The sequence below is a fragment of the Alosa alosa genome, chromosome 23, assembly GCF_017589495.1.
Source record: "Alosa alosa isolate M-15738 ecotype Scorff River chromosome 23, AALO_Geno_1.1, whole genome shotgun sequence".
Classification (NCBI taxonomy): domain Eukaryota; kingdom Metazoa; phylum Chordata; class Actinopteri; order Clupeiformes; family Clupeidae; genus Alosa; species Alosa alosa.
This window is the reverse complement of record NC_063211.1, coordinates 2,730,521-2,755,520: the sequence shown is the minus strand read 5'-3', so window position 1 is coordinate 2,755,520 and position 25,000 is coordinate 2,730,521. Positions and strand designations below refer to the sequence as shown.

The 25,000-nt window shown below is 43.4% G+C and overlaps 3 protein-coding genes and 1 long non-coding RNA gene across 4 annotated transcripts in view; 3 read left to right on the top strand and 1 right to left on the bottom strand.

Annotated features, from left to right (window-relative positions):
- LOC125288355 (mitogen-activated protein kinase kinase kinase 20) overlaps positions 1-653 on the top strand; it is a 16,761-nt gene extending 16,108 nt beyond the window's left edge. Inside the window, 1 exon segment of the mRNA XM_048234655.1 lies at positions 243-653. Within this exon segment, the coding sequence (XP_048090612.1) occupies positions 243-608 (366 nt within the window). The 3' untranslated portion in view covers positions 609-653.
- A 1,836-nt stretch (positions 654-2,489) lies between these two features.
- Positions 2,490-3,259, top strand: LOC125288354. Its single transcript, XR_007192476.1, has 2 exons — positions 2,490-2,663; positions 2,709-3,259. It is a non-coding gene; the product is annotated as an uncharacterized LOC125288354 (long non-coding RNA).
- A 559-nt stretch (positions 3,260-3,818) lies between these two features.
- gca (grancalcin) lies at positions 3,819-13,959 on the bottom strand. Its single transcript, XM_048234654.1, has 8 exons — positions 13,805-13,959; positions 10,976-11,197; positions 9,975-10,044; positions 9,395-9,438; positions 7,654-7,801; positions 7,260-7,373; positions 5,065-5,123; positions 3,819-4,834 (listed from the first exon to the last, which is right to left on the bottom strand). The coding sequence occupies exons 1-8, from the start codon at positions 13,826-13,828 to the stop codon at positions 4,808-4,810; spliced, it is 708 nt and encodes a 235-aa protein (XP_048090611.1). The 5' UTR covers positions 13,829-13,959; the 3' UTR covers positions 3,819-4,807.
- Positions 13,960-20,433: 6,474 nt separating this feature from the next.
- LOC125288869 (interferon-induced helicase C domain-containing protein 1-like) overlaps positions 20,434-25,000 on the top strand; it is a 14,353-nt gene continuing 9,786 nt past the window's right edge. The window contains exons 1-3 of the mRNA XM_048235551.1: positions 20,434-21,574; positions 21,801-21,960; positions 23,550-23,764. Of these exons, the coding sequence (XP_048091508.1) occupies positions 21,131-21,574; positions 21,801-21,960; positions 23,550-23,764 (819 nt within the window). The 5' untranslated portion in view covers positions 20,434-21,130. The remainder of the gene's footprint in view (positions 21,575-21,800; positions 21,961-23,549; positions 23,765-25,000) is intronic.

Sequence of the window (25,000 nt, the reverse complement as noted above, 5' to 3'; positions counted from 1 at the left end):
CACACACACATGAACAGCAGCTCATGGAGAGATCCAGACGACCGGTCAGCACACACACACACACACACACACACACACACACACACACACACACACACACACACACACACGACACACACACACACATGAACAGCAGCTCATGGAGAGATCCAGACGACCGGTCAGCACACACACACACACACACACACACACACACTCACTCACACCTTGAACTGTGATTTGGCCTTTCTGTGTGTCTGCAGTCTGCTGTCCAGTTCTACTCGCCTGTGGCCGCTACAGTGAGCGCAGAGTCGTTCTTCGAGTCGCACAGCGAGGAGACCAACAGCTCCGAGGTCAGCTGCCAGATCTCCTCGTCCGGCGGCTGCAGCAACGGGGAGCTCGGTGAGGCCGGCGTGGCGGGCCTCAAGGCGCTGGTCATGTCGGGCTTCCGCGACGTGTTCGACATGGACGGGCCCATGGGAGAGTCCGTCAGCCTTCGGGCGCAGGTCAGCATGCAGGCCAAGCAGAACTCGTCCAAGTCCCACAGCGTCCGCCAGGGACGCAAGCTCAACATGGCCATCAACATGGACGACTTCTGGTCCGACGACGACGACAGTGACAGCGATTAGGTGTGGTGTGCAGGAGGAAGAGGATGAGGAAGATGAAAAGTAACAGGGGGGGGGGGGGGGTTGGGATTGGGGGGAGGGTGGAGAAATATGAAACTCTAAGGGAGGAGGTAGGTGAGGGGGTAGGTTTAGGGTTCTGATTGGTTGTTCGTGTTCTTATGCCGCCTGAATACCACAGTAGGACATGTGATGTCACTGCAGCTTCCTGTGTGCCTGCAGCCAAACTGGCCCAGGATTGGACAGCTCTCATGCCACTCATGTTTCCAATGAAATGCCCCAGCCAATCATGTTGCTCTGCCACAGGTTACTGCTCAACAGCTGTAGACCTCTAAAGTTCACCTACAAAAAAGCTGCCATCTTTGAGATCCGGTATCTGGCCATTTTTCCAATGGGAAAATAACATGGGGATTTTGAATTATCGTACCTGTTAAACTCTCGCGGGGATGAAAAAGTCTGAAATGCAGACATTTTCCTGAACACACTTTTGTCCTCTGCCTTCGAGTGGATACTGTGATCTCCGGTAAGTGTAGACGGCACACTTTGATTTTTGCTACCCCAGAGCTAACTTGCAATGCAACTTGCCATAGGTAGTTAGCTTCAATTAACAACCGGATCTCCTTATATGGGCAAAGATGGCTGTTTTGGTTCTTTTTTGTAGGCGAACTTCAGAGGTCTATTGGAAGCCTTTGTGTGACCCATCCTCCAGGGAGCTCTTATGGGCTAACAGCTACTTACTCAGAGTAGATTTAGTCCCGGTTCCAACCCAGCTCACCTCCAGAGGCTGCTACCGTCTAGAGACTGAGAACATGTATGAAGGTCCATGGACTGGGTTAGAATATCTGTTCAGACCCTCTGGTTGAGTGATATGAAGTAACGAGTGTTTGCCAGGATTAGGACTGCGATGTGTGTGTGTGTGTGTGTGAGTGTGTGTGTGTGTGTGTGTGTGTGTGTGTGTGTGTGTGTGTGTGTGTGCGCGCGCACTGAAGAAACTGTTCTCCTCCAAGCCTGAGGTAGACATGGGTCCACCTTGGCTGTCTAGCATGTATTACTGACAGGGTCGGTCATTACAGGCAAATTCGCGCTGAGATTTACTTGTGGGTGTGAATTGGAGCTTTTAGATGGTCACACTGTATGCAGTGACGCAAAATCACAAAACATACTCACCTCATCTCCTGTCTGGACTTGTTCAAGGCACAGCTCAACAGCTCCAATGGGTCCCTGCAGTAAACTACTGCAATTAACTTTTAAATACCAAAAAAAAGGTCTACACTGCACCATTTTAAGACAGACTATTACTTGTGAACTGCCTTTTTATTAGACTTTTGAACTTAGGGTTACAGTTATAGTTGTCGAACTCCAAACAGTATTAACTTATTTCAGAAGTAAATTAAATAAATCCTTGCATTAATAAATTACACACCGGTAGTTAGACCAGTAGTTTAAGAACATAGTACTTACAAACCTCTGACCAGCTGACAGGTTTAAGGCCTTGCTTACAAGCGAGGTGGTGTTTCAACTCTGGTGACACTGGGTGGTGGTAGCGTAGTGGCTAAGGAGATGGGCTAACTTGCAGTAGCCAGAAAAGTTGCGGGTTCAAGTCCTGACTGCCTCTGTTGTGCCCTTGAGCAAGGCACTTAACCCCAAGTTGCTCTGGGGAGAATGGGCCTTGTAGGAATTCACTTCGTGGAAAAAAGCATCTGCCAAATGAATAGGTTTATAGTAAGTATAAGTATATACTCTTTTGATCCCGTGAGGGAAATTTGGTCTCTGCATTTATCCCAATCTGTGAATTAGTGAAACACACTCAGCACACAGTGAGGTGAAGCACACACTAATCCCGACGCAGTGAGCTGCCTGCAACAACAGCGGCGCTCGGGGAGCAGTGAGGGGTTAGGTGCCTTGCTCAAGGGCACTTCAGCCGTGCCTACTGGTCGGGGTTCGAACCGGCAACCCTCCGATTACAAGTCCTAAGCGCTAACCAGTAGGCCACGGCTGCCCCACAAGTATACACTAGTGAGGTATTCCTACTTTTGTGTTAGATGAGTTGACACTAGTGAGGTGTTCCTACTCTGGTCAGGTGTTAGATGAGATGACACTAGTGAGGTGTTCCTACTCTGGTCAGGTGTTAGATGAGATGACACTAGTGAGGTGTTCCTACTCTGGTCAGGTGAGATGACACTAGTGAGGTGTTCCTACTCTGGTCAGGTGTTAGATGACACTAGTGAGGTGTTCCTACTCTGGTCAGGTGAGATGACACTAGTGAGGTGTTCCTACTCTGGTCAGGTGTCAGATGAGATGACACTAGTGAGGTGTTCCTACTCTGGTCAGGTGTCAGATGAGATGACACTAGTGAGGTGTTCCTACTCTGGTCAGGTGAGATGACACTAGTGAGGTGTTCCTACTCTGGTCAGGTGTTAGATGACACTAGTGAGGTGCTCCTACTCTGGTCAGGTGAGATGACACTAGTGAGGTGTTCCTACTCTGGTCAGGTGTGGCTACTTGTGTTTCTGCCTGCTTCCTCCTCCGCCATCTTGACGCTGCTTCGCTCCGCTCCACTCTGCCCCAGACCTGCAGATTCCTGACTTTTTCTGCTGTTTTTGTAAAGAATGTTTTCCTCTTTTTTTAATCAAATAAAGGAAATGTGAACTCTTGAAGTCTTGGCTCTGCTTGTGGTCTTTGAGACAGAGAAACATTATGTTCACATTTATTAATTTAGCTTTTATCTGAACATGAACATGAAGCCAGGTGCACAGAAACAGACTTATGTACCGACTTATATATTTAGTTAATAATGTGTATAATTTTTGGGGGGTTATGCCTTAATGTAGATTTTTGGGGGGTTATGCCTTCATGTAGATTTTTTGGGGGTTATGCCTTTATGTAGACAGACAGGAAGCAAGTGGGAGAGCGTTGGGGTGGGATGGGGCTGGAATCAAGCCTGTCCCCATGGGCACTAATGGTGCGATCCATTCGTCCAACGTGCTCATCTTACGAGCATGTAAGTTGTCCGAAAAACAGGAAGTTACGCAAAATTACACAACGGCACTCCCCCCTAAACTCGTCTGATAAGAAGCGATCTCGTTCCAGCAAAGGACCCCCAGTTCACATAATTTCACAAGTTACGAGTTATCACAAGCCGTCAGCATGTACAAATGGAACGCACAATGAGATCCAAATGAGGTGCTGCCACAGAGAAGCCAGGACCACAGAACAGTAAATGAATAAAACGTTTATTGGAAGATAACACAGTCATATTGGAGGCTCTTCAGAGACATCAGTGGCTGTTTAGAAGTGGTTACAAACATAGCATATATGTAATGAATAACAAGTGTGTATTAAAATCATAAAAAAATAAATGATGTGAGAGACTGTGTGTTGGCACAAAACTGTTCCCTTGTCTTCTTGTAATTTTTGAGGCAACTGTTTAAGTGATGGTTGGTACAGTGATACAATTTACCAAAAGTTTAAATGTCCTAAGATGCTTAAAGTTAAGGTCAGGGTGTGATCTGGGACTTCCAACCCTTCTGATAACATAATACCAGACAGTTTTACTAGCATGCAATAGCCCAAAAGTAACACAATCAACTGCATGGTTCATATTGAAGTTGTTTGTTCATGTCTGTCAAAATATCTTCAATTATAACGTCTCCCATATGGCCTCAGTCTTCAATATTACTAACTATATTAGAGGTTAAACGTCATAGAAATGTATTAGTTAATTAACAAAATTGTGTAGTCTAGTCATGTTTTCATTTTTAGGTCCTGGGGGGGTATTCCAAGTATGTGGTTTAGTTCATGCACTTGATATACCTCCCCTGAAGTTGATGGTTTAACTGCTTTAACTGGCAATAGTTCCGAGGTGTGTGATTTAAAGGCTTACTGGTCATCACTGACACCGTCATCTCTCATCTGTCTAACAACCCTTTAATGGTCCCAGAAGAGCCATATATATATATATATATATATATACTACAGCTTTTATTATTATTATTATATCACCTTATTCTTTATCGTTAGCTGCATATATCTCTTTTACCAGTGATGCATAGATCAGTCTATGCATGCATCTATCACCCTTTTCTTCCTCTCCCTCTATTCTTCTCTCTCTATTCCTCTCTTCTTCTCTTCTCTCTCTTCCTATCTCTCTCTCTCATCTTCTCTGAGGTCCTCTTGGCGGTGTTGTGGGGTCCGCAGGGAGGTCCTCAGATGGCCATGGTGCACAGGATGAACTGCAGAGATAAAAACAGAGGAGGAAGAGCATGTTTGGATGAACAGATTTAGATGAGGGGAGGGGAAAGTAAATCTAAGTAAGTATTAAGTATTTTAAGTATTACGTTTTTTATTACTGTTATACTGTTTTTAAGTAAGAACTTCAGTAAGTAAGTATTTTTAAGTAAGAACTTCAGTAAGTAAGTATTTTTAAGTAAGTAAAGTCTTTGTGTCTCTTCGGCTTGCTTACGTCATCATACTGGAGCATGATGGAGCCCTGCTGCACTGTGTCTCTCCGTTTGAAGCTGTCTGTGAAGCGAACAGGAAACAGAGTCTGAACTAGGGTTGCACAAATAATCCATTTTTATTCAAAACTGCAATGTGAACTAATGCATTTAGCTAATCACAAAGGATAAACGTGCAGCTCACAACTCGGCCCCATTGGTTCATCTTTCTTAATCTTAACATTTATGATTTTTATATTCATGTCATCATGTCATGTCATTGTGTGACAAATAGTGAAGCTCACCTAACAGGAGTGCTGTGCTTCTCATGCACTAGGCATAAGGTATGGCACAACTTATAGAAATTTGCCATCTTGAACTAAAGCTAGACTTTCAAAAATGATATTGTAAATCAAATCATAATCACAATGTCCATCAGAAAAAAGATGTTTTCCCCAAATCGTGCAGTCCTTATCAAAACACAAGTCAGCTACATAAGAGACCAAGAGTCTAGACACAAGTCAACCAATCAGAGGCCAAGGGCCCTATTTTGACCCAGCGCAAAGCATATTCTTACATTTAAATATTTTGCCATGCACAACATAAACAAAACTACACTAACACACAAACACTGACCGTCACCACAGTAAAAGCAAAAGTCAAAACCAAGTAAAACAGCTGTACACCACTTAATACAAGTAACATAAAAGACAAAAGAGAAGATGGGCCCATCCAAATTAACCATATATTGCACATTCAACAACCAGTGTTTCAGTACATTCATCTCTGAGCAAAACCAATATTCTAGAATGTTTTTGCTGCTGTAAAGCCACAAAACAGGATTCTCATATTACTTTTAAAGTTCAAAGTGGTGTCATCATTTAACAGACATAAACATGTATTTTCCCCATAACGTCACATGAGTCCATAAAGTGTTCACTTTAGCACATTCCCAGAACATATACAAAACTGTCCCCACAGAAGAATTCATACATAAAGTACAATTAGGAGTTGACAGGCCATGCACGTCTCTTTTATTGAACAATGCGCCCAGGGATGTGGCAATTAACAACCTAAAGTGTGGTCTGGCGCTTTATCTAAAAATCACTATTTTACACCATCTAAAACTCATGACGCCACTGACCAAGAAAAACCTGGTGTATAGCGAAAGGCGCATATGAAGCTCAGCTGAAGACGCACCATCATGAGATGTAAGCAGCAACTCCTCTGCAGGATAAATGTCCTTAGGTTTTTTATTCAGTCATTCGAACATTATTGAGGTAAGTGTTGCTTTTTGGCTATGCGTTCGATGGTGACCCATTGTCAGTCAATAGTGAAAGTAATTAACTGTGTAGAACTGTTTCGTCACCACCACTATGACACCACCGAGAAGTTAGTTTCACTTTGCCAATGCATTCTAATAATAGACGAGTGCAGATGCGTGTAGGCTATACTGCTAGGTTTCAGTAATGCATGGTTAAGTGGAATACCTGTTCCATAGGGTCTCGCATGCAAGCAGATTCCTTCAAATGCGTCGCTGACTATCAAAATACTGATGCGCTGAAGTTGAAGTTTGAAGTTGCACTGCTTGCTATTAAAGGGAATGAGAGATGTCATTCTCATTGGTTTAAAGGATGTTACGCCCAACACACACCCATGACTGATTAAGAAACATAAGACCAACCTTTTTGCGCCAGGCGCCCGACGTTTGATAACAAAACCACCCCCAATGTGGACTGGACAAACCCTTAGCTAATCGACAGTTACCATGAGGCAATTCCATGGAAAATTACGTTATTTGTAACATCAACACCAATAAAATGTGATGGTATGGTATGATGTGAATGATTACATGAAATTTGAGCATTTGTAATTTTTGGCTGAAGAATGTACATGAGAAAAAATGCACAAAAAATAAATGTTATCATTCATATCATACAAATGCCAAGGCATTTCACTGGCGTTATGGATGTGACAAAAAGTCAATTTTCCGTGGAATTGCCATAGAACAGGTAATTGCCCCATGCGTTTTAGATTGCTAAGATAGGGGCCCAAGAGACTGGTCAACTGGAGACAAGTCAGCTTGAGACACTGGACCCGCAGCATCCCTGACCTGTGCGTCCTGCTGTGGCATAAAATCACTTACATGCATGGTGTGTGTGTGTGTATGTATGTGTGTGCGTGTGTGCGTGCGTGTGTGTCTGTGTGCGTGTGATCCTACCGGTCAGTGCCCTAAGTTTGACACAACAGGCCACATAGTCGTCAAAGAAGATGCGTCCTCCTTTACTGTAGCGCTTGACTATGGCATTCAGAGCCTGGGGACTGACCCTGTAGCCTGCAGTGACCAGAAAAACAACAACAAACAATTAATACACATACACACACAAAAACAGTTTACACACACACTCACACTATTGTGATATACATATGCAGAACCTAATGACTGATCTTGGAATCTTCAGAAAAAGAAGCATAATCAGTTTAATTAACACACGCACACACAAAGTGCCTATCAATGTTACATTATACTGTGGAATGGAGAATAATGTATAATGTATACACAATGTATAATGTATGTGTGTGTGTGTTCGTTCTCCGTGTCATGTCGGACTCACCCATGGCTCCGATGGCTTGTTGCATCTCGTGTGGTTCGACGGTACCGCTGCGGTCCTGGTCGTATGTCATGAAGTTCTGCTTCCACCCGTTCAGTGCCATGAAGAGCTCCTTGAACTCATTGAAGCCCATCTTACCCGTCATGTCCCGCTGCACTATTGGTTAAGGCACAAACACACATGCACAAACACACACACACACACACACACACAAACACACATGCACAAACACGCAAGCACACATACACATACACACACACACATGCACGAGCGCGCACGCACACACACACACACACACACAAACACGCAAGCACACATACACATACACACACACACATGCATGAGCGCGCACGCACACACACACACACAAACACGCAAGCACACACACACACACACACACACACACACACACACACACACACCTAAACAACGCTAGTATTATTTAGCCTATCTGATTTTTAAACCATTTGATATTCTTCCTTATGAGAGACTTGTGATAAAACAGCAAGGCAGATCCACGCCCCGAATAGATTTAGTTCAAAACTCACAGAGAAGTAACACAGGGAAGTGGACTGTCAAATAACCAGTCTTTTCAACTCCGCCATTTGAACTGACTGAAAGTGACTGTTGGTCATGTCTAAAAAATCTTAGCATGTGTAAACTGGGTTTGGGGAACCTGAGTAGCTTTAGTCCACAAAGGACAATACAGCAGCTTAATACTACTAATGCAATAACTGACTCTCATTTCATGTCAGCTTCCCCTATTTTTGAGCTTCTGCCCCTGTGTTTGTTGAGGGGGAACTCATGTAGTTGCATATTGATTTTAATTTTGGTGTCCATGTTAACAGGTTACCGCAGCCACACTACCTCAATCATATCCGCATCTAAAGCACGGCTCAAACCGCACTGCAACCGTGACTCAGCTACACTACGCAATAGTAAGTGATGTAGAAATACATTGGAAAGACCAGTTTATAATAAACAGTCATAATATCTGTTTAAAAGGGGAAGTGGAGGCTAAATTTGTATAAAGCATTAGCTAATGCTATCATTGTGGCTAACTACCGTAGCTACTAGCTACTAGTAGTATGGTCAGAAAATGTATGGCTAGCTATTGGTAGTATGGTGATTAAATTATAGTGCTGTTATTAAGTTACATGGTATAACTTGCGTTTATGTTTCACAAATCTATCAACAAACAAGTTAGCCTCCATCACTTAACCAAGGCTAACATTATTTTACCTGTTGGACGTAATGTTAAGCTGGAAGACAAAAACAATAGCCTACTGAAAATTCAGATAAAGGATCATTATTTGCCTTCTTTAAAAATAATATTCGGCCGTTATAAATGGAGATACCGATAGATCGGCAAATATCTAATACCGGTTCACAGATTTATCGATCGGGCTCTACTCCAGACAGTCAGATAAATAGCGCTGCTTCAGCTGCAACTGAGAGGGGTCACAGCAGCGATGACCAGAGCTGAAGCAGCGATAGTTGAATGTCACACATCTAACCAGTTCAGATCACACAAAATAGGTTTCGGTGCCAAGTTCAAAACAGGTTTAGGTGCAAATTTCAACATAAGTTTAGATGCAAAGTTTAAAATAGGTTTAGGTGGGAAGATCAATAAACTAGTTCATCAGAGAAGCGCAGTGTGCTGGATTTAGTTTTTTTCTGTGGTTTAGTGCTCCTGTAAGAGTGGCAATTAGTTACAGCAGACAGGCTGAATCCAGAAGGATACATCCAGCATGGCGATCATAATTCTGCACGTCTCTAAGCTGAAGGCTGTGGAGGAGCAGAGGAAGAGAGAGAGAGAGAGAGAGAGAGAGAGAGAGAGAGAGAAGAAGAGAGGGACAGAAGAGAGAGAGAGAGAGAGAGGAGGAGAGAGAGAGAGAAAGGGAAAGAAAGGGGGGGGGAGAAAGAGGGAAAGAGAGGGTGACAGAAGTGAGAGAGAGAGAGGGGAAAGAGAGGGAAAGAGAGAGAGAGAGAGAGAGAGAGAGAGAGAGAGAGAGAGGGAGAGAGAGAGAGAGAGAGAGAGAGAGAGAGAGAGAGAGAGAGAGAGAGAGAGAGAGAGAGAGAGAGAGTGAGAGAGAGAGAGAAGATGTCAATGTTGCACAACCATGACATACTCAATGTTAACAAGCTGCATCTGATATTTTAACACACAACCTCAGTTTCCTCTGTCTCAACATGCCATACTCTACATCACACAGTTGCAATGTTGTGTTTTTGGTCCACAGTAAAGGTAATGAGAGACACACACACACACACACACACACACACACACACACACACACACACACACACACACACACACTTACGTGTGTAGGTGCCACTGAAGCCACTCTGTGTCAGGCATCTTTGAAGTTCCTCAGCATCGACTTCACCATCCTGAGAGAGAATATGACATCATAACTGATTTAGGGTCAAAGGTCATTAGGACCGAACAGTGAAGTGTATGATGAAGTGCAACTTCCCTGCCAATAACTCAGACAGCAAATGCTCATGCCTGACTGCTTCCGCAGCTCACTGAAGGCACGTGAAGGTCTTGATCAGGGGTGAGTTCAAATACGCAAACATTCGCAAATAGCTTTCTTTCACTTATAGAGCGTCAAAACATTACACATGTCTCGTGGCGCTTTATAGAGTGTTAGACAATCAGAAAAAATAAAAGAAGTACCATGGGTAACAGGGGAGAGAAAAAAACTCCCTAGAATTGGAGATACATCTAGGAAGAAACCTCGAGCAGATCCACGACTTTCCCCAACTAAAAACCCTGCATTTCCATGACATGCTGTATAATGAATGTTACATTGAAATGACTTCACAGACCAAATCTTTCAGAGCAGCAGAAAGCTAATAAATTGGCATTGAAAAAACAAAGTAGGGAAAACCACAACCACTCAAGCAGCCAGTAACGGAAAAAGCTAATAATTAATCCAATAAACACCAATCCTGCCTGGAAATATGATATGAAGTATCAATATATTGGTATTAATGTATTTTAGCAAGTAGATTTTAAACTGCTACAAAATTCTCTGATATTCCCTGACTTTGCGCCAACAATGATCAAATTCCCTGACTTTCCATGTCTGGAATAGACTTTTCAGAAATTCCATGACACGTGGGAACTATGTCTGAGTTTTTCATGAAGGTGAACATGTAGGGAGTTGAACAGTGAGTTACAATTGAGAGAGCTTCCTGGCTTCCTATTTGCTTCCTGTTGGCTGATGTCACAATGGCTGAGATCCAGCCAATCACAACCTTTAGAAACAAGGACACTTCTGCTGCACTACCCTGCACCCAACGTCTCCCCACTCACCTGCCCTGCGATGGCCGTGAAGTAGCCCCACATTGGGTCCTGAGCGGGAGGAGGAGCGCCAAAGCTGCCTGGGTAAGCCCCTGGCTGGGGGGGGTATCCTGCTCCTGGGGCACCACCCATAGGCATCCCTTGGTGGGGCATCCCTTGGTGTGGCATACCGTGATGGGGCATCCCGTGATGGGGCATTCCCTGAGCGGGCATACCTGGCATCTGACCTCCATACTGGTGAGAGAGAGAGAGAGAGAGAGAGAGAGAGAGAGAGAGAGAGAGAAAAGAAAGAGAGAGAGAGAGAGGGAGATAAAGAGATGGAGAGACAGAGAGAGGGAGGGAGAGAAAGAGAGAAAAGAGAGAGAGAGACAAAGAGAGAGGGATTACATAACAGACTCACACTATCTGGGTGTTGGTCTCGCTCAACACCACACACCTTAAAGGAGCCTTAGTTACACACTTGTTAATTTACTCCACAACATTCCCACAGATGCTTTTGTTAAGTCTGCAAGGTTTTCCATTGAATAAATGCCTAGGCTTGTTTTTCTCTAGGGATGTAACGGTATGAAAATGTAACCTTACGGTTATAGAGACCAAAATTATCACGTTTTTTGGTATTATCATGGTATTTTTAAAAGTGTGTTCAATATGTTCGAGATCAAAACGTTTCTCAGTTCTGAGAACACTGAAACCCGAAACGTTTGTATCCCAGTCTTTGTCGTTCTTATATATATTTTTAAGCATTTTAGATTTTTTTGTATTTTGTTAATTTAATATTGTATATTAAAGTTATAAATCCCATCAAGTTTGCCTGTTCCTTTATTCATTCCTGCTAATATATAATTAATTTCTTCCCATGCAGTTAGTTTAAAGTAATACTAAAATTGGTATGCAGAGTTTGCAATGTTAGGGGAATGTTCCCTAAAGGTTCCCAGATTGCAACGTTTAGGGAACGTTTGATGTAACCAAAAACTTTGATGTAAGAAAACTTTCCATGGGAATCAAAACCTAACCTTCAGGGAACCTAACATTCCCGCAACCAGAACGTTCTGGGAACCATAGCTGGGAAGCCTTGTTCACCGTTTCAAATTAATTGTAGGACCAATACTACACTAAGCGTCAGGCCCTGAGTGTGGATTCCTTTATTCCACTTCCTTACTTCATCTATTGGCGCACCAGGCGAAACACCTTTACATACTCAGACCTCAACGTAAGCCCAGACGCAAACCTCAAACCTTTAGCCATTATGGGCAGGGCAGGGAAGAGTCAAATTTGAAAAGCCCGGCATGTCCTCAGCCCTAGTCACACTGACATATCTTATTATGACCGCCGAGCAGCGAAGATTTTTTCTTTTTTTTTCTTTTTCGCATGCCCAAATTTCCGTCAATGATTCCCGGGACACTGAAAGACCGGGGTACATGAAACTTGGTGGGCATGTAACCCCACATGGATAGCATGGAACCATCGTTTTCGTTTTGATCTGTAGCCCCCCCTGGACTGGACCCCGAAAGGAGGGTAGGGCAGACACAGTTTTCTGTGAATATCTCAAAAACCGTGGGGTTTAGGAGGACCATTTTTTTTTGTATGTTGATCTCAAGGGGCCATGTCAACCCATTCCATAACCACTCATTTCATGTATAGCCCACCTAGTTAAACACAAAAAGTAAAAATGAGGTGTTGTAATTGAAGGTATCTGTGACCTAACATAGTCAAAACTGCACGAAATTGGAAGTGTAGGATCATTATGACACCCTCTGTATGCACGCCAAGTTTTGTGGAATTCCGTTCATCGGGGGCCACACAATAAATTAATTTATGTTACTATACACCAACCGTATGTTTGCCTCCAGGGTTCATGTTAACCCATTTCATGTGCACACATGTGCACAAACAGATACACACACACACACATACATTCACAGTAATCATACGTATGACACATACTCACACAGTAGACATATGTACGCTTGCATGCACAGGCACATACACAGGCACATACACAGGCACACACACAAGCACGCACACACACACACACACACACATAACGTAAACATAACACAAACAATCAAGAATCTATGAACTAATCATGTTTTGGTACTTGTTGTCTAGCAGATACCAGTGAGAATTGAGTGTGGATAATGCAATTTAGTGAGACAGTTAGAATCATATAGGCCTTTCAGCGTGATTTCTTTTTGTGGAAAAAATGTGCTGGACTGGGCGGCGGTCATATTTTGTACCGCTCTGCGGTACATCTAGTTTCAAAACAAACAAGAAAAAAAAGGTGGTTTCCTACTGGCATGACTTTTTAGGCTACAATACACAGGGTTGCTTCACCAACAAACGCGGTTATGCAACAGGCAACAAACATAAGTAGCCTAATCTATTGCAAACCCAATTAAAGTGCTACAGGTAATGATAGAATAACCTGAAGAGAAGAGACCACCACCATTTGACACCTGCCACCACATCCTACTGAGCTGAAAGTTCTGGCCTTTGCGTGCGGAGCATAGGGTCTTTACCGCAACGCCCCGCCCCATTCTATTAAATCAGATGGATGCTTAACGTTCCGCTGCGTCACCCCGACTCAGCACCTATCCTATCAATACTGTTCGCAAGGCACGATCAAATCTGTCTTAATCAATGAGCCAACTAATCTCGCGTTATAGCTTGACCAAAGATTGTTAAGGCAGAGCTCCGCCTTAACAATCTTTGGCTTCCCCTCACCCACCCACCCACTAGGAAAAAGTTACATTATAGCCTATGCGGAAAAGCGTAGCCTATCAATAGCTCTGTTGTCAATATTACGGTCATTAGAATGATTCTGATAGCAGAACTACTTACGCCACCGTATCCGGGGTAAGCCATCACTCCGCTGTTGAAAGAAGTTTAACTTGATAAGAACCTGGTTTGCGAAAAGGCGATAAGCGAGAGGACCACACTGTTCGTAAGTGACTTCCTACTTCTCCCGTGTCCTATGAGGTTATCAACTTGCTGAAAAGCGGAAATGGTGGCCGAATGACTGCTAGGACTAACAGCCAATCATACGAGTGTAGTGTGTGTGTGTGTGGTGTTTGTGTGTGCGCGCGCGCGTGTGTCCGTTTTACACATAGACAGTGCTTTTACACCGCAACAGCAGGGCTACAGCAATAACATTGCCTCGTCGTCGACTTTGTTTCCGGGTTAATATTAACTCTGAAATAATGTTCACATAGGCTATCATAGATAGGCCCTAGGCCTATAGCCTATCGTCCCCTTAGAATTATAAGGTTCAACTTCATAAGGTGAGGTACGGCGTAGGCTACAAGTTGTATGCATTTTTGGATATTAGGCCTATAGCCTATCTAAAGAGACTTTGGTCCACTTATCAATTAGGCCTATAGAATTCTAAAACTTTGAAGTTCAATATCTCAGAACTGCTCAGAATGCAGATAGAATATTATACATAGCCCATGCAGCTGCGCTTCAAAATTAGTTTGAAGTAGGATAGAAGTGTGTAATTTGTCACTAATGTCACTAATTATAGTGACAAAGAATGCTCACAAAAAGTAAGCCTATATGCGCTGGACCAGACTGCATTCATGCAGCATGCAGTTAGGACCTAAATTTAGATCGTTTTTCTTAATGCCAAGTCCAGTTGTTATAGACTAGCACCCTGTGTAAGATAGTAGGCTACACACAGATTACATTTATCTGAAACCAATGACGGATTCTGTTTGAACGGCAGGGGCTGGGCGGGCGGACAAACAGGGCACCTATCCGACGACATGTGACCCCAACCCCACGCAAAACAAAGCTACATAGGCTAGGCCAGTGGTTTTCAAAGTGGGGGCCGCGAGGGGGTGCCAGGGGGGCCTCAGCAATTTGGAAAGAAAAATAAAAGCAACAAATAAATACATTTGAAAAATTTTAAATATACCCATTACTATGAGGGTTGTTATACAATGCCATTATAATAATTTGTCGCATATCTGAACATTATTTTCCATGCAATGACTGGGAATAATAGTAGAGTAATAGCTCTCATATAGCAGAAAGCCCCAAATGTAATTTTACACACTGTATGCTCCATCACAAAGTGCTTGTGGCTAAAATAATTATTAGGATTAGCTTAATATATTTTTAAATTTGCCGTAGTATTGTCGATGGGTTTAATAACACATCAAGGGGTCCTTGGCCAGAACCTAGTGGTATTTGGGGGGCCTTGTCAAGGAAAAGTTTGGGAACCCCTGGGCTAGGCTATTAATGATGATCAAACATGATGAAAATGAACTGCGTAGGAAATCCAGACTAAAATATGGCAAACCGTCTGATAAAAAGTTAAATAAAAAACTGATAAAAAGTAAACTAAAAAAACTTTGTAGTTTCATACAGAAAGTAGGCCAACTCGGTGACCTCGGGAGTCGGGAAACAGAGATCTATGTGAAAAAATCACAATTCGAATTTATCCTTTAATTTATCTTCCCCTTGCAGAAACATGGTCAAGACGATGTAGGGCACTACATGTCATTTTTAACTTTCCATTGCAAGGACACTCGCCATAGTGCTATCTAAAAGGGAACTTCATGTTTTTCTTTTTCATTAGAAAGCACTTGCAGAGGACCTCAAGCATATCCTAATGCAAGGGCACCCAGCATATTTTTATCCACTGCCAGTGGCGATTATAGAAAAATGTTGATGGGGTGGCCGGGCTGGGGCACACAGTGTTGGGTCAGATTACTTTGAAATGTAATCCATTAGCCTACTAAGTACAGACTACACGCCAATTTTTGTAATCAGTAACATTATTCATTGGATTACAAAAATAATGTAATGTAATCTGGATACTTGTATCTTGAAACTGTATTACTTTTGGATTACTTCAAAATAAAAAAAAACTCAAAAATGAAATGCAATGAATAAAAAAGACACTCAATCAAGATAATTTTGATGCTACACTGATATTTACAAGCCCAGAATGCCTTCTGTTGCATTCTGTTATTCTCACAGGTAGGAGCATGACCCTTTTTGATAGAGAAAGTGATAGAGAAAAAAGTGTATTGAAAAGGCGCTTGACTGTGTGTTTGCGAGTGTGTGTTGGGGGTGCACGATGGTCTACTTGATCGGTAAAATACTGGCATTGTGTTCACAGTGTCCATTTACTCCAAATTGGTCTTAATTTTCTGACTATGAACTACACTGCATATTGACTGCATGATGTAAAGCTGCATGATGTACTATACTATTTTGTAATTTGTATTTTATTGGGTTGAAGAAAATGATGTATGTTCTATCAAAATACTTTGTTGTATTTTTATATTTTAAATATACTGCAAAATCATCTCTGTGAGACATCTATGTGCTGATGTCATAAAAGTGCAGAATGATGCATGAAAGCTGATTGATGACTTATGCCAAGCAGACACTGATGATTTTAGCCCAGAATCAGTTTGATCTGACAAACTTTTGAATCAGGACTCCGGTCTGGCTCACAACTAGAGCCCGACCGATGAATCGGTGTGGAGATATTATCTGCCAATATTAGCCATTCTATCAGTATCTGTGTTTAAATAGTCTGCTAATTATTTTAAAATTAAGTAAAATAAAAAAGTTAAATTTCCAGTATTGTCTTTCCACCTTAAAATTATGTCCAACAGTAAAATAATGTTAGCTACTGACAGTAGCTAAGGTAGTTAGCCACAATGATAGCATTAGCTAATGCCATTGTTTGTCTAGGGTGACCATTTGTCTGAATTATACGGCTTGATGGTCTTTTGGGCCCTCACCGATGACTTCAAGGCAGCACTGCCATATCTAACCCTAACCCTAACCCTAACTTAACCCTAATCCTTGCTTAACTCTAATGCCTTCCAGGCAGCGCTGCCTTGAAGTCGACAGTGGGGGCCCAAAAGACCATATAGTATGTATATATACTTTTTGTATATATTTTTTGTATATATTTTTTGATCCCGTGAGGGAAATTTGGTCTCTGCATTTATCCCAATCCGTGAATTAGTGAAACAAACACAGCACACAGTGTACACACAGTGAGGTGAAGCACACACTAATCCCGGCGCAGTGAGCTGCCTGCAATAACAGCGGCTCTCGGGGAGCAGTGGGGGTTAGGTGCCTTGCTCAAGGGCACTTTACTGCCCCCGTGCCTACTGGTCGGGGTTCGAACCGGCAACCCTCCAGTTACAGGTCTGGACTGCTAACCAGTAGGCAAATTTGTCTTCAAGTTAGTTGTCTAGTTGGTGGTCACCCTAGTTCTGCTACATTATAGCACACATGTAGCTTTTACTTCCCCTTTTCAGCACAAATTATGACTATCAACTGGTCATGTATTTCTGCAGAGAACCACTCACTTGTAGTGGAAAAAATAGGCTTCCATTGTATGCTCTAGCTGGGTCGCGGTTGGTTGTGCTAAAAGGCAATAACCCCTTAAATTATGACTTCTGGCTAATTTTGTGCAAATAAATGACAGATTGAGACTTGCAAATATAACCATCGACACATTTAAGGCATCTTGCTGTGAAAAAAAGATGGCAATTACATGATTATCACACATAACGTGACCTGTGTTATTTGACTGAGGGGCCCCGTTTAGATATCAGGGTGATTAACATAACCGATATGTTATTTGACTTAGGGGCCCTATTTATTCCGATATCAGGGCTGGAGAACATAGTGACTTCACGCAGTGGCTTGGGCTTCAGGGATCCCTGAACACTTGGGCCCCTGGGCCTGTTAGGCCTGTTCAGTAATCCATCTATAAGTTTACCTGTTTAGAACTATACCATTTTGGAGTTCTGGTGTGTGATATTCCATATATAGTTTTAATAGCCTAAACGTTTGGGATAAAAAAGCTGATTTACAAAGTGATTCTAGATAGATAGATAGATAGATAGATACTTTATTGATCCCCAAGGGGAAATTCAAGGTCTCAGTAGCATACAGACATCACACACACATTCACTAACAGCAGAAAAAAAACACAACTAAGCAATAAGGACAGTAGAAGATAAAGAATATCCTACATATTCTATGCCCCTTTGAAAAAAAGTATTTGTGTATTTTAAAAATACAAAAATACAGTATTTGTTTTGATTCAATATGGCTACAGTATTTTGTAGTTTAATTTGATACATTTAAAAATGGGTTTTTGGTATTTTATTTTAAAATAGGCTACATCCTGATGTATGTTTACTATCCCTGTATGTATTAAAGCAAATACAAATATTAACAAAATGTAATAAAGTAATCTTCAACAATAATCTTGCCTGGGTGCCAGCCGAACTTAGTCCCGCCCACAACATTTGAGGTCGGGAAGTTCGGTCTGGCATTGCTCCGTTGTGGAGCAACTATGCTCGCCCCAAATCTGGCGGACCAATCAAATCGGGCTTTACGATGATGGACAGGTGAGAAATAGCGCCTCGTCTATCACGTCATCTAAGCATGCTTATTATGTTTGCAACAAAAACGCTGTGACAAGACCCCATATGGAAAATGCACATTAAAACGATTATTTCTGAAAACTTTGGCCAAAGTTGAGATGTGGGAAAACTCATGGTTTCACTTTCATGAAGAGAAAACAGTGTGTTGCATTGTGACATGTTGTTCCCTCGTTCGTTTGAAATCTCTGATTGACCACTTGTTCGAGGGATTTGCGACAGCCTTTCCATGGAATTTATATTGTCTCCACCCTCTGTGGTCAGAGCCCCCATCTGCCTGGATTCCTCAGTTAGGGGACCAATCACAGAACGGAGGGAGGGCAGCAAGACGATGACGACACACCGAAGCCGTCATGAGCTACATACAGACACATTTGATAGACATTCGTAGCGCCCAATAAACGGCTCTGGGCATTCGTAAACCACCTTTCAAATACGAGAAAATGAATGTCTAGTTCCCAGACCCCATCTCAATGAGATGAGGTCTGACGTTAGCCAGGGTAGTAGCGAACTAGAATGGAGTTTTCCCACCATATATAACCTACATGTGCATGGAAAACATTCATACAATGGTAGAAATTGGTTCTTGAGTCAGTCGACACAGGACTTGCATAGCATCACAATATAAATACAGCCTCATTGATTTGACCAGCATCAAATCAATGTCAAACACTTGTTTTGGCTAAGAATTTTTTTTTTACTTGGAGACATTTCATGCAGACAAGCCCAACTGTCACATCTCTGGTGGGGTGGCCGACTGGATTCTGGGGTTGGCCTGTGCCACCCTGTGCTTCCCATCTGACTGTGCCCCATCCAATGCAGCATCCATTAGGAAATCTATCTAAATTGATGCAAGTAGCCTATACACCCATTACTTCACTGCATTAAATTGTATCCAGAGAAACATTGCGATGGCACTTTATGCTTTCTCACATACAGGTAGCCTGACGAGCCATATACCCACATCAAGATGTAGGTAGGCTACTGGAACTATCCATTGGCACTACTCAATCCGAGAGGCGGGATAAACTGTTGTCTTTCAAATTTCCCTTCCACGCAATCGGATAGCATACAACTCATCAGTCCCATCACCAGCGGAGCTAGTTGACTAGTCGTTTGCCAATTTAAAAACAGCTTGACCCAGGTCACGATTTAAACATCGCTGACCGACCGTCAGCAATCAGCATCTCCTGTGCTTTCAAATAGCAGGGAATTCACGCAGAACCGTCGCCTACACCATGTGATTATGACCGCCGCGCAGATTTTGCCCAAATGCATGCCCAAATTTCCATCAAGGATTCCCGGGACACTGAAAGACCGGGGTACACGAAACTTGGTGGGCATGTAACCCCACATGGATAGCATGGAACCATCGTTTTTCGTTTTGATCTGTAGCCCCCCCACTGGACTGGACCCCCGAAAGGAGGGTAGGGCAGACACAGTTCTCTGTGAATATCTTGAGAACTGTAGGGCCTAGGATGACCAATTTTTTGCGTATGTTTGCCTCCAGGGGTCATGTTAACCCATTTCATGTGCACACATGTGCACAAACAGATACACACGCACACGCATACATTCACAGTATTCATACGTATGACACATACTCACACAGTAAACATATGTAAGCATGCATGCACAGGCACATACGCAGGCGCACATGCATACACACACACACACACACATAACATTAACACATGCACACAATTCAAGACACACTAATCATGTTTTGGTACTTGTTGTCTTGTTTGGTACTTGTTGTCTAGCAGATACCAGTGAGAATTGAGTGTGGATAATGCAATTTAGTGAGACAGTTAGAATCATATAGGCCTTTCAGCGTGATTTATTTTTTTGCGGAAAAAATGTGCTGGACTGGGCGGCGGTCATATTTTGTACCGCTCTGCGGTACATCTAGTTGGCCTGTTACTGATTCATTCAATTTCATTTTTCCAGCTCGCCAACGGAGAGTTGCTAGACTACCTGGGTGCCGCTGCCGCTAGGGTGCGTCTAGATTTCTAGGCTCATTCCACTGCATTCTTTCTGACACTGCTGAGCCGAGTAACCTCGTTAACACAGAGACCCTCAAGAGAGTGGGTCTGGAAAAGTCTGACTTCCGTAACTAGGAGTGAAATTAAACCTAAATTGGTATATTAAACTCTTACCAAATCGTTTTAAAAGTGTATCAATATTGTAAACGAAGGTTTTAAATTTACTCAATTCCAAAGAAAAAGGCCTACACGTCAATTCCGGATTAGCGATTATTTGCTTGCCCGTGTTTTAGGGACATTGGAAATGCGCTTCAATGGCGCTTGGCCAGATGGATTTGCAAAATCGCAAATTTGACGACGAAAGTTCGTATAGGTAGCCTATTCCCAGGGGCCGCAAAGACTGGCATTGCTGGCATCGGCTCCGTCGTGTAAGTTAGTTTTCTATTTTTAACCTCCAGGTACACTTTGCATGTCGCGGCAGACCTGTTTGCTGTCTGGCCACATTTTTGCACATGGCAACATGGTTGATATGGCGCCACACCATCAACAAGATTGTAGGCTATCCAATATCGACACATAGGGACTTGCCCAGTGAAACATTAAACCCTTAGCCTTACGTTTCGAAAACGGATGAATGGAAACCGAAAGCAGTCATGCACTAGGCTGCTGTATACTATCAGTTCAGCGCAGACTACAGTAAGAGTAGCCGATTCACCCACAGTAGCCTATGAATATTTTGATTACAAGGACATACAATGACTGTTGATACGGATGACAACAACCTCATCTTGCTGATAAACGAATGTTTTCGCAACACATTGCGGCGGCTTATCCGCATCGTGCCTGTTTTAGATCACATTACTTTCTTGGAGAGGGAACAAAAAGAACGGATCATCAACAAGGCAAGAAATGACTGCAATCAAACTGCAGTCGATCTCCTTATTGACACCATCGTGGCAGGTCCCCGTCAGCCTGGATGGTCGCGGGAGTTCGTGGATGCACTCTTATTCGCGGGGTGCACGTACGCGGCTCAAATAGTGGGTATGGAGAAGTTGCCCAGTCCGTCGCTGGAGGCGGAGAACGACTGCTGTGTCAAGCTGATCGAAATTATGGGCCCGAGTTTGCTGGCGATGAAGACGACAGATGTGTGTGAGACCTGTTACCAGAGCAACCTCATCACGGAACTGGACAGGCAGAACGTGAGTTAAGTCGGAGAATGTCTCTTAAAATGATTAGGCTAAAATAATTTCTCTCAATAGGCCTATCCAATGTGTAACAAATGTTTCCCGCTTGTGAATGAGTTTGGATTTTGTCAGGCTATATTTGGCAAGCAGAATAAAGTAGCCTATAAATGTGAATCCAACATAGGCCTAACTGAATCACTTTCCTGTTTGGTGATTTTTGTGATTTGATGTGACATTTCAGATCTTAGCCGAGACAACCAATAACGGACCCATGGCTGGCGCTCGCCTTCTGCTCCACAGAATCGTCCTGCGGCCTCCGGGGTGGTTCTCTGACTTCCTCGAGGTGCTGAACAAGACGGAGCATGCTGATTTGGTCGCGGAACTCACCGGAACCAAGCCCGGTAAGACCACTTGTTGCTGCAGCTCCCTCCTCTCTATCCTGTCTCGTGTTAGTTAGTGATCAGTCCAGCGTCCGGTGATGTGAATCTCACGTCAGAGAAGGCTGCTGAAGCGGCTCAGCCTGCTGCTAACCCAGAGCTGTGGAGCTGGACAACCCAGATTTGTAAGGGTCCATGGCAGGCCGACCAACTGATTGACTGAGAGCCTTTTCAACAAAAATGTTTATAAGTTTGTGTGTGTGTGTGATGTGTGTGTGTGTGTGTGTGTGTGTGTGCAGGAAAGGGTGCTGATGAATCTCCACCAGAGAGTAGCAGCTCTGACGAGAGCACTGGACAGCAGGAGGAGGAGAGAGATGGGGAGGGAGAGAGGAAGGAGAAGCAAGGAGAGGAGGAGCAGAGAGAGGAGAAGCAGCAGGAGGAGGAGCAGGAGGAGGTGCAGCAGGAGGAGGAGCAGGAGGAGGTGCAGCAGGAGGAGGAGCAGGAGGAGGAGCAGCAGAGGGGGACTCTGACCACAGAGGGTGGAGACAATATAAACGGTAAACCTGCAACAGCTTCATAAAGACCAGACAACTGAGCAGAAAAGTCCGACCCTCAATACTATGGACACACCACACACGCACACACACACAGGCATACGCACACCACACACACCACACACATTGACACACACACACACCACACACACCACACACACACACCACACACACACACACACACACCACACACACACACACCACACACACACACACACACACACAGTATAGGTCTACTCATTCAAATATTATGCTGCTATCGAAATGTAATTACAGTAACCTGTGCTGCTGTGTTGTGGTAAGGTGGGTGTGCTTCAGCTAGTCACCACAAGATGGTGCTACATGCAAGGTCAGCTGCTGGACACAATTCACTGGAGCAACTTTAAGTGTTGCAAAGAATGATTTCAGAGTATGGCTGGAACAGATGTTGGGTGTATTGTATAGGCCTACTGTGATGTGCTAATCAGTAAATGTGCTAATCAGTAAATGTATGTGTGCCCTTTTCAGATGTAAGCTCAGGTGTGTGTGTGTGTGTGTTGTGTGTGTGTGTGTGTGTGTGTGACACTCTACAGACTAGTCTGAATTGAAAGTGAAAGCTAGATGTGATTTAGTGATTCCCCTGAGCTGAATTCCAAAGCAGTGTGACTGAGTCATGTGCTCTTGGATTGGTACCTCTGGTGTGTTTGTGCTGACATCATCTCTCTCTTTCCCTCACACTCCTCCTTTTCCTCCCCCTTCCCCCCACACACACACACACACACATACACACACACACACACACACACACACACACACACACACACACACCTTGTTTTTCTCTCTCCTTTTTCTTCTGCCTCTCTCTCCCTCTATCTCTCTGTCTCCCTCTCGCTCTCTCTCCCTCCCTCTTTCTCTCTCTTCATCTCTCTTCATCTTTCTGTACATCTCTCTCCCTCCATGTCCCTCTCTACATCTTTATCTCCCTCCACCCCATCTCCCTCTCTCTCCCTCCCTCACCCCCCCCCTCCCTCCCTCCGTTTCTCCCCACCCTCTCTCTACCTCTCTCTCTTTCTCATGCAGTCGCTCCTGATGTCTGCGTAGCTCCAAAGGTCTGCCTCACGCTGCGTCCGTACCAGCTGACCGTGGCCCAGCCTGCCCTGCAGGGTGCCAACAGCATCGTGTGCCTGCCCACGGGCAGTGGCAAGACCTGCGTGGCCGTCTACGTGGCCAAAGAGCACCTGGACCGGCGCCGCCAGCAGGGGGCGCCAGGGAAAACCGTGGTCATCGTCAACAAGGTGGCATACACACACACACACACACACACACACACACACACACACACACACACACACATATACACACAAACACACACACACACATATCAAACCATACATACATCATACACACATCTCTACATCGCCGCACCATATATGTTATACACACATCCAGCGTGCGATTTGTGTAAAAACCAGAGGGGGGGATGATTTTGAATTAGTTTGTAACCCCCGACCCCAAAAAAAAAAAAAAAAAAAAAGAACGAACGATTCCTAGTAATGTCATGGCTAATAATAATGGCTAATAATGGCTAATAATACCCTATATTATTTTTGCCACCTTTAACATTTTAGTTTTAGTTTACCGTGGTGTATGACTTTAAACAGCGAGTGTGCTTGGTATGATGATCAGCTCCTCTAATGCAGGGTAGGACTAAGTTTTGACAAGCATACAAATTCACCTTGTTCTTGCCCCATCTGAAATGACTCCTCTACTTTTGCTGCCTCCATCCTTTCTGTATTTGTTGTGTAAAAACGCTTGTATATGATGGCACTGAAGTCTTAAGTTAGTGAATTGGCTAACAGTGTTAGTTGGTAACCAAATAGCCTACACATTTAAGCTACACGCCATGTAGGGTTACGCAGCATTCTCTCTCCTGCTGATTTATGCTCAGTAGCCAAGTGCTTAATATTGCAAAAGTTGAAAAAATAAATGTGTTTATTGTATCCTACAGAAAATAAATAGCCTATCATACTGTCAGTTAATTGCCTACAGTGCAGTGAAGAGTTTGGAGAGTAAAGTTATAGGGCAACTTGAAGTTTTATGAAAATAATTTACGAACCAGAACATAAAGACCATGAAGCTTCTATTTCTTGCAGCTGTTAAAACACCCGCTAGATAGTTTAAATACCCACCAACATTCGTTTTTGCAGTACAGATTATTTCTAAAAAAGTTATTTGTCTACTACTAGCTGATTTATCAAACGAGTGCTTTCTCGCTTGTCCTCCGCGAAACTACAGGTGTTTCGGGTAGAGAGCCCTTGAATAAGCGATGCCAAGCAATTTCTGTAACACTTTTTGTGACATTCAGCAAATATCTCCTCATTTAATGTAAGTTCCTTCGGACAATAGGCCTACGCTCTACTCTACGCAGTTGTCCTCCATCTCAGTTGCATCAGTTTTTAATTTTGAAGGTTCTAAAACATTATTACGCTTCACTGAATCCTTCTCGTTTTCTTTCATTTGTCCAGCTAACT

Bases quoted from the DNA above. Each gene is read 5' to 3' on its own strand.
- gca (XM_048234654.1), bottom strand. From the start codon at position 13,828: ATGGCTTACCCCGGATACGGTGGC. The intron at 11,198-13,804 runs GTAAGTAGTTCT...CTCTCTCACCAG, and splicing joins CTTACCCCGGATACGGTGGC to TATGGAGGTCAGATGCCAGG. The intron at 4,835-5,064 runs GTAAGCAAGCCG...TTATCTCTGCAG, and splicing joins TCATGCTCCAGTATGATGAC to TTCATCCTGTGCACCATGGC.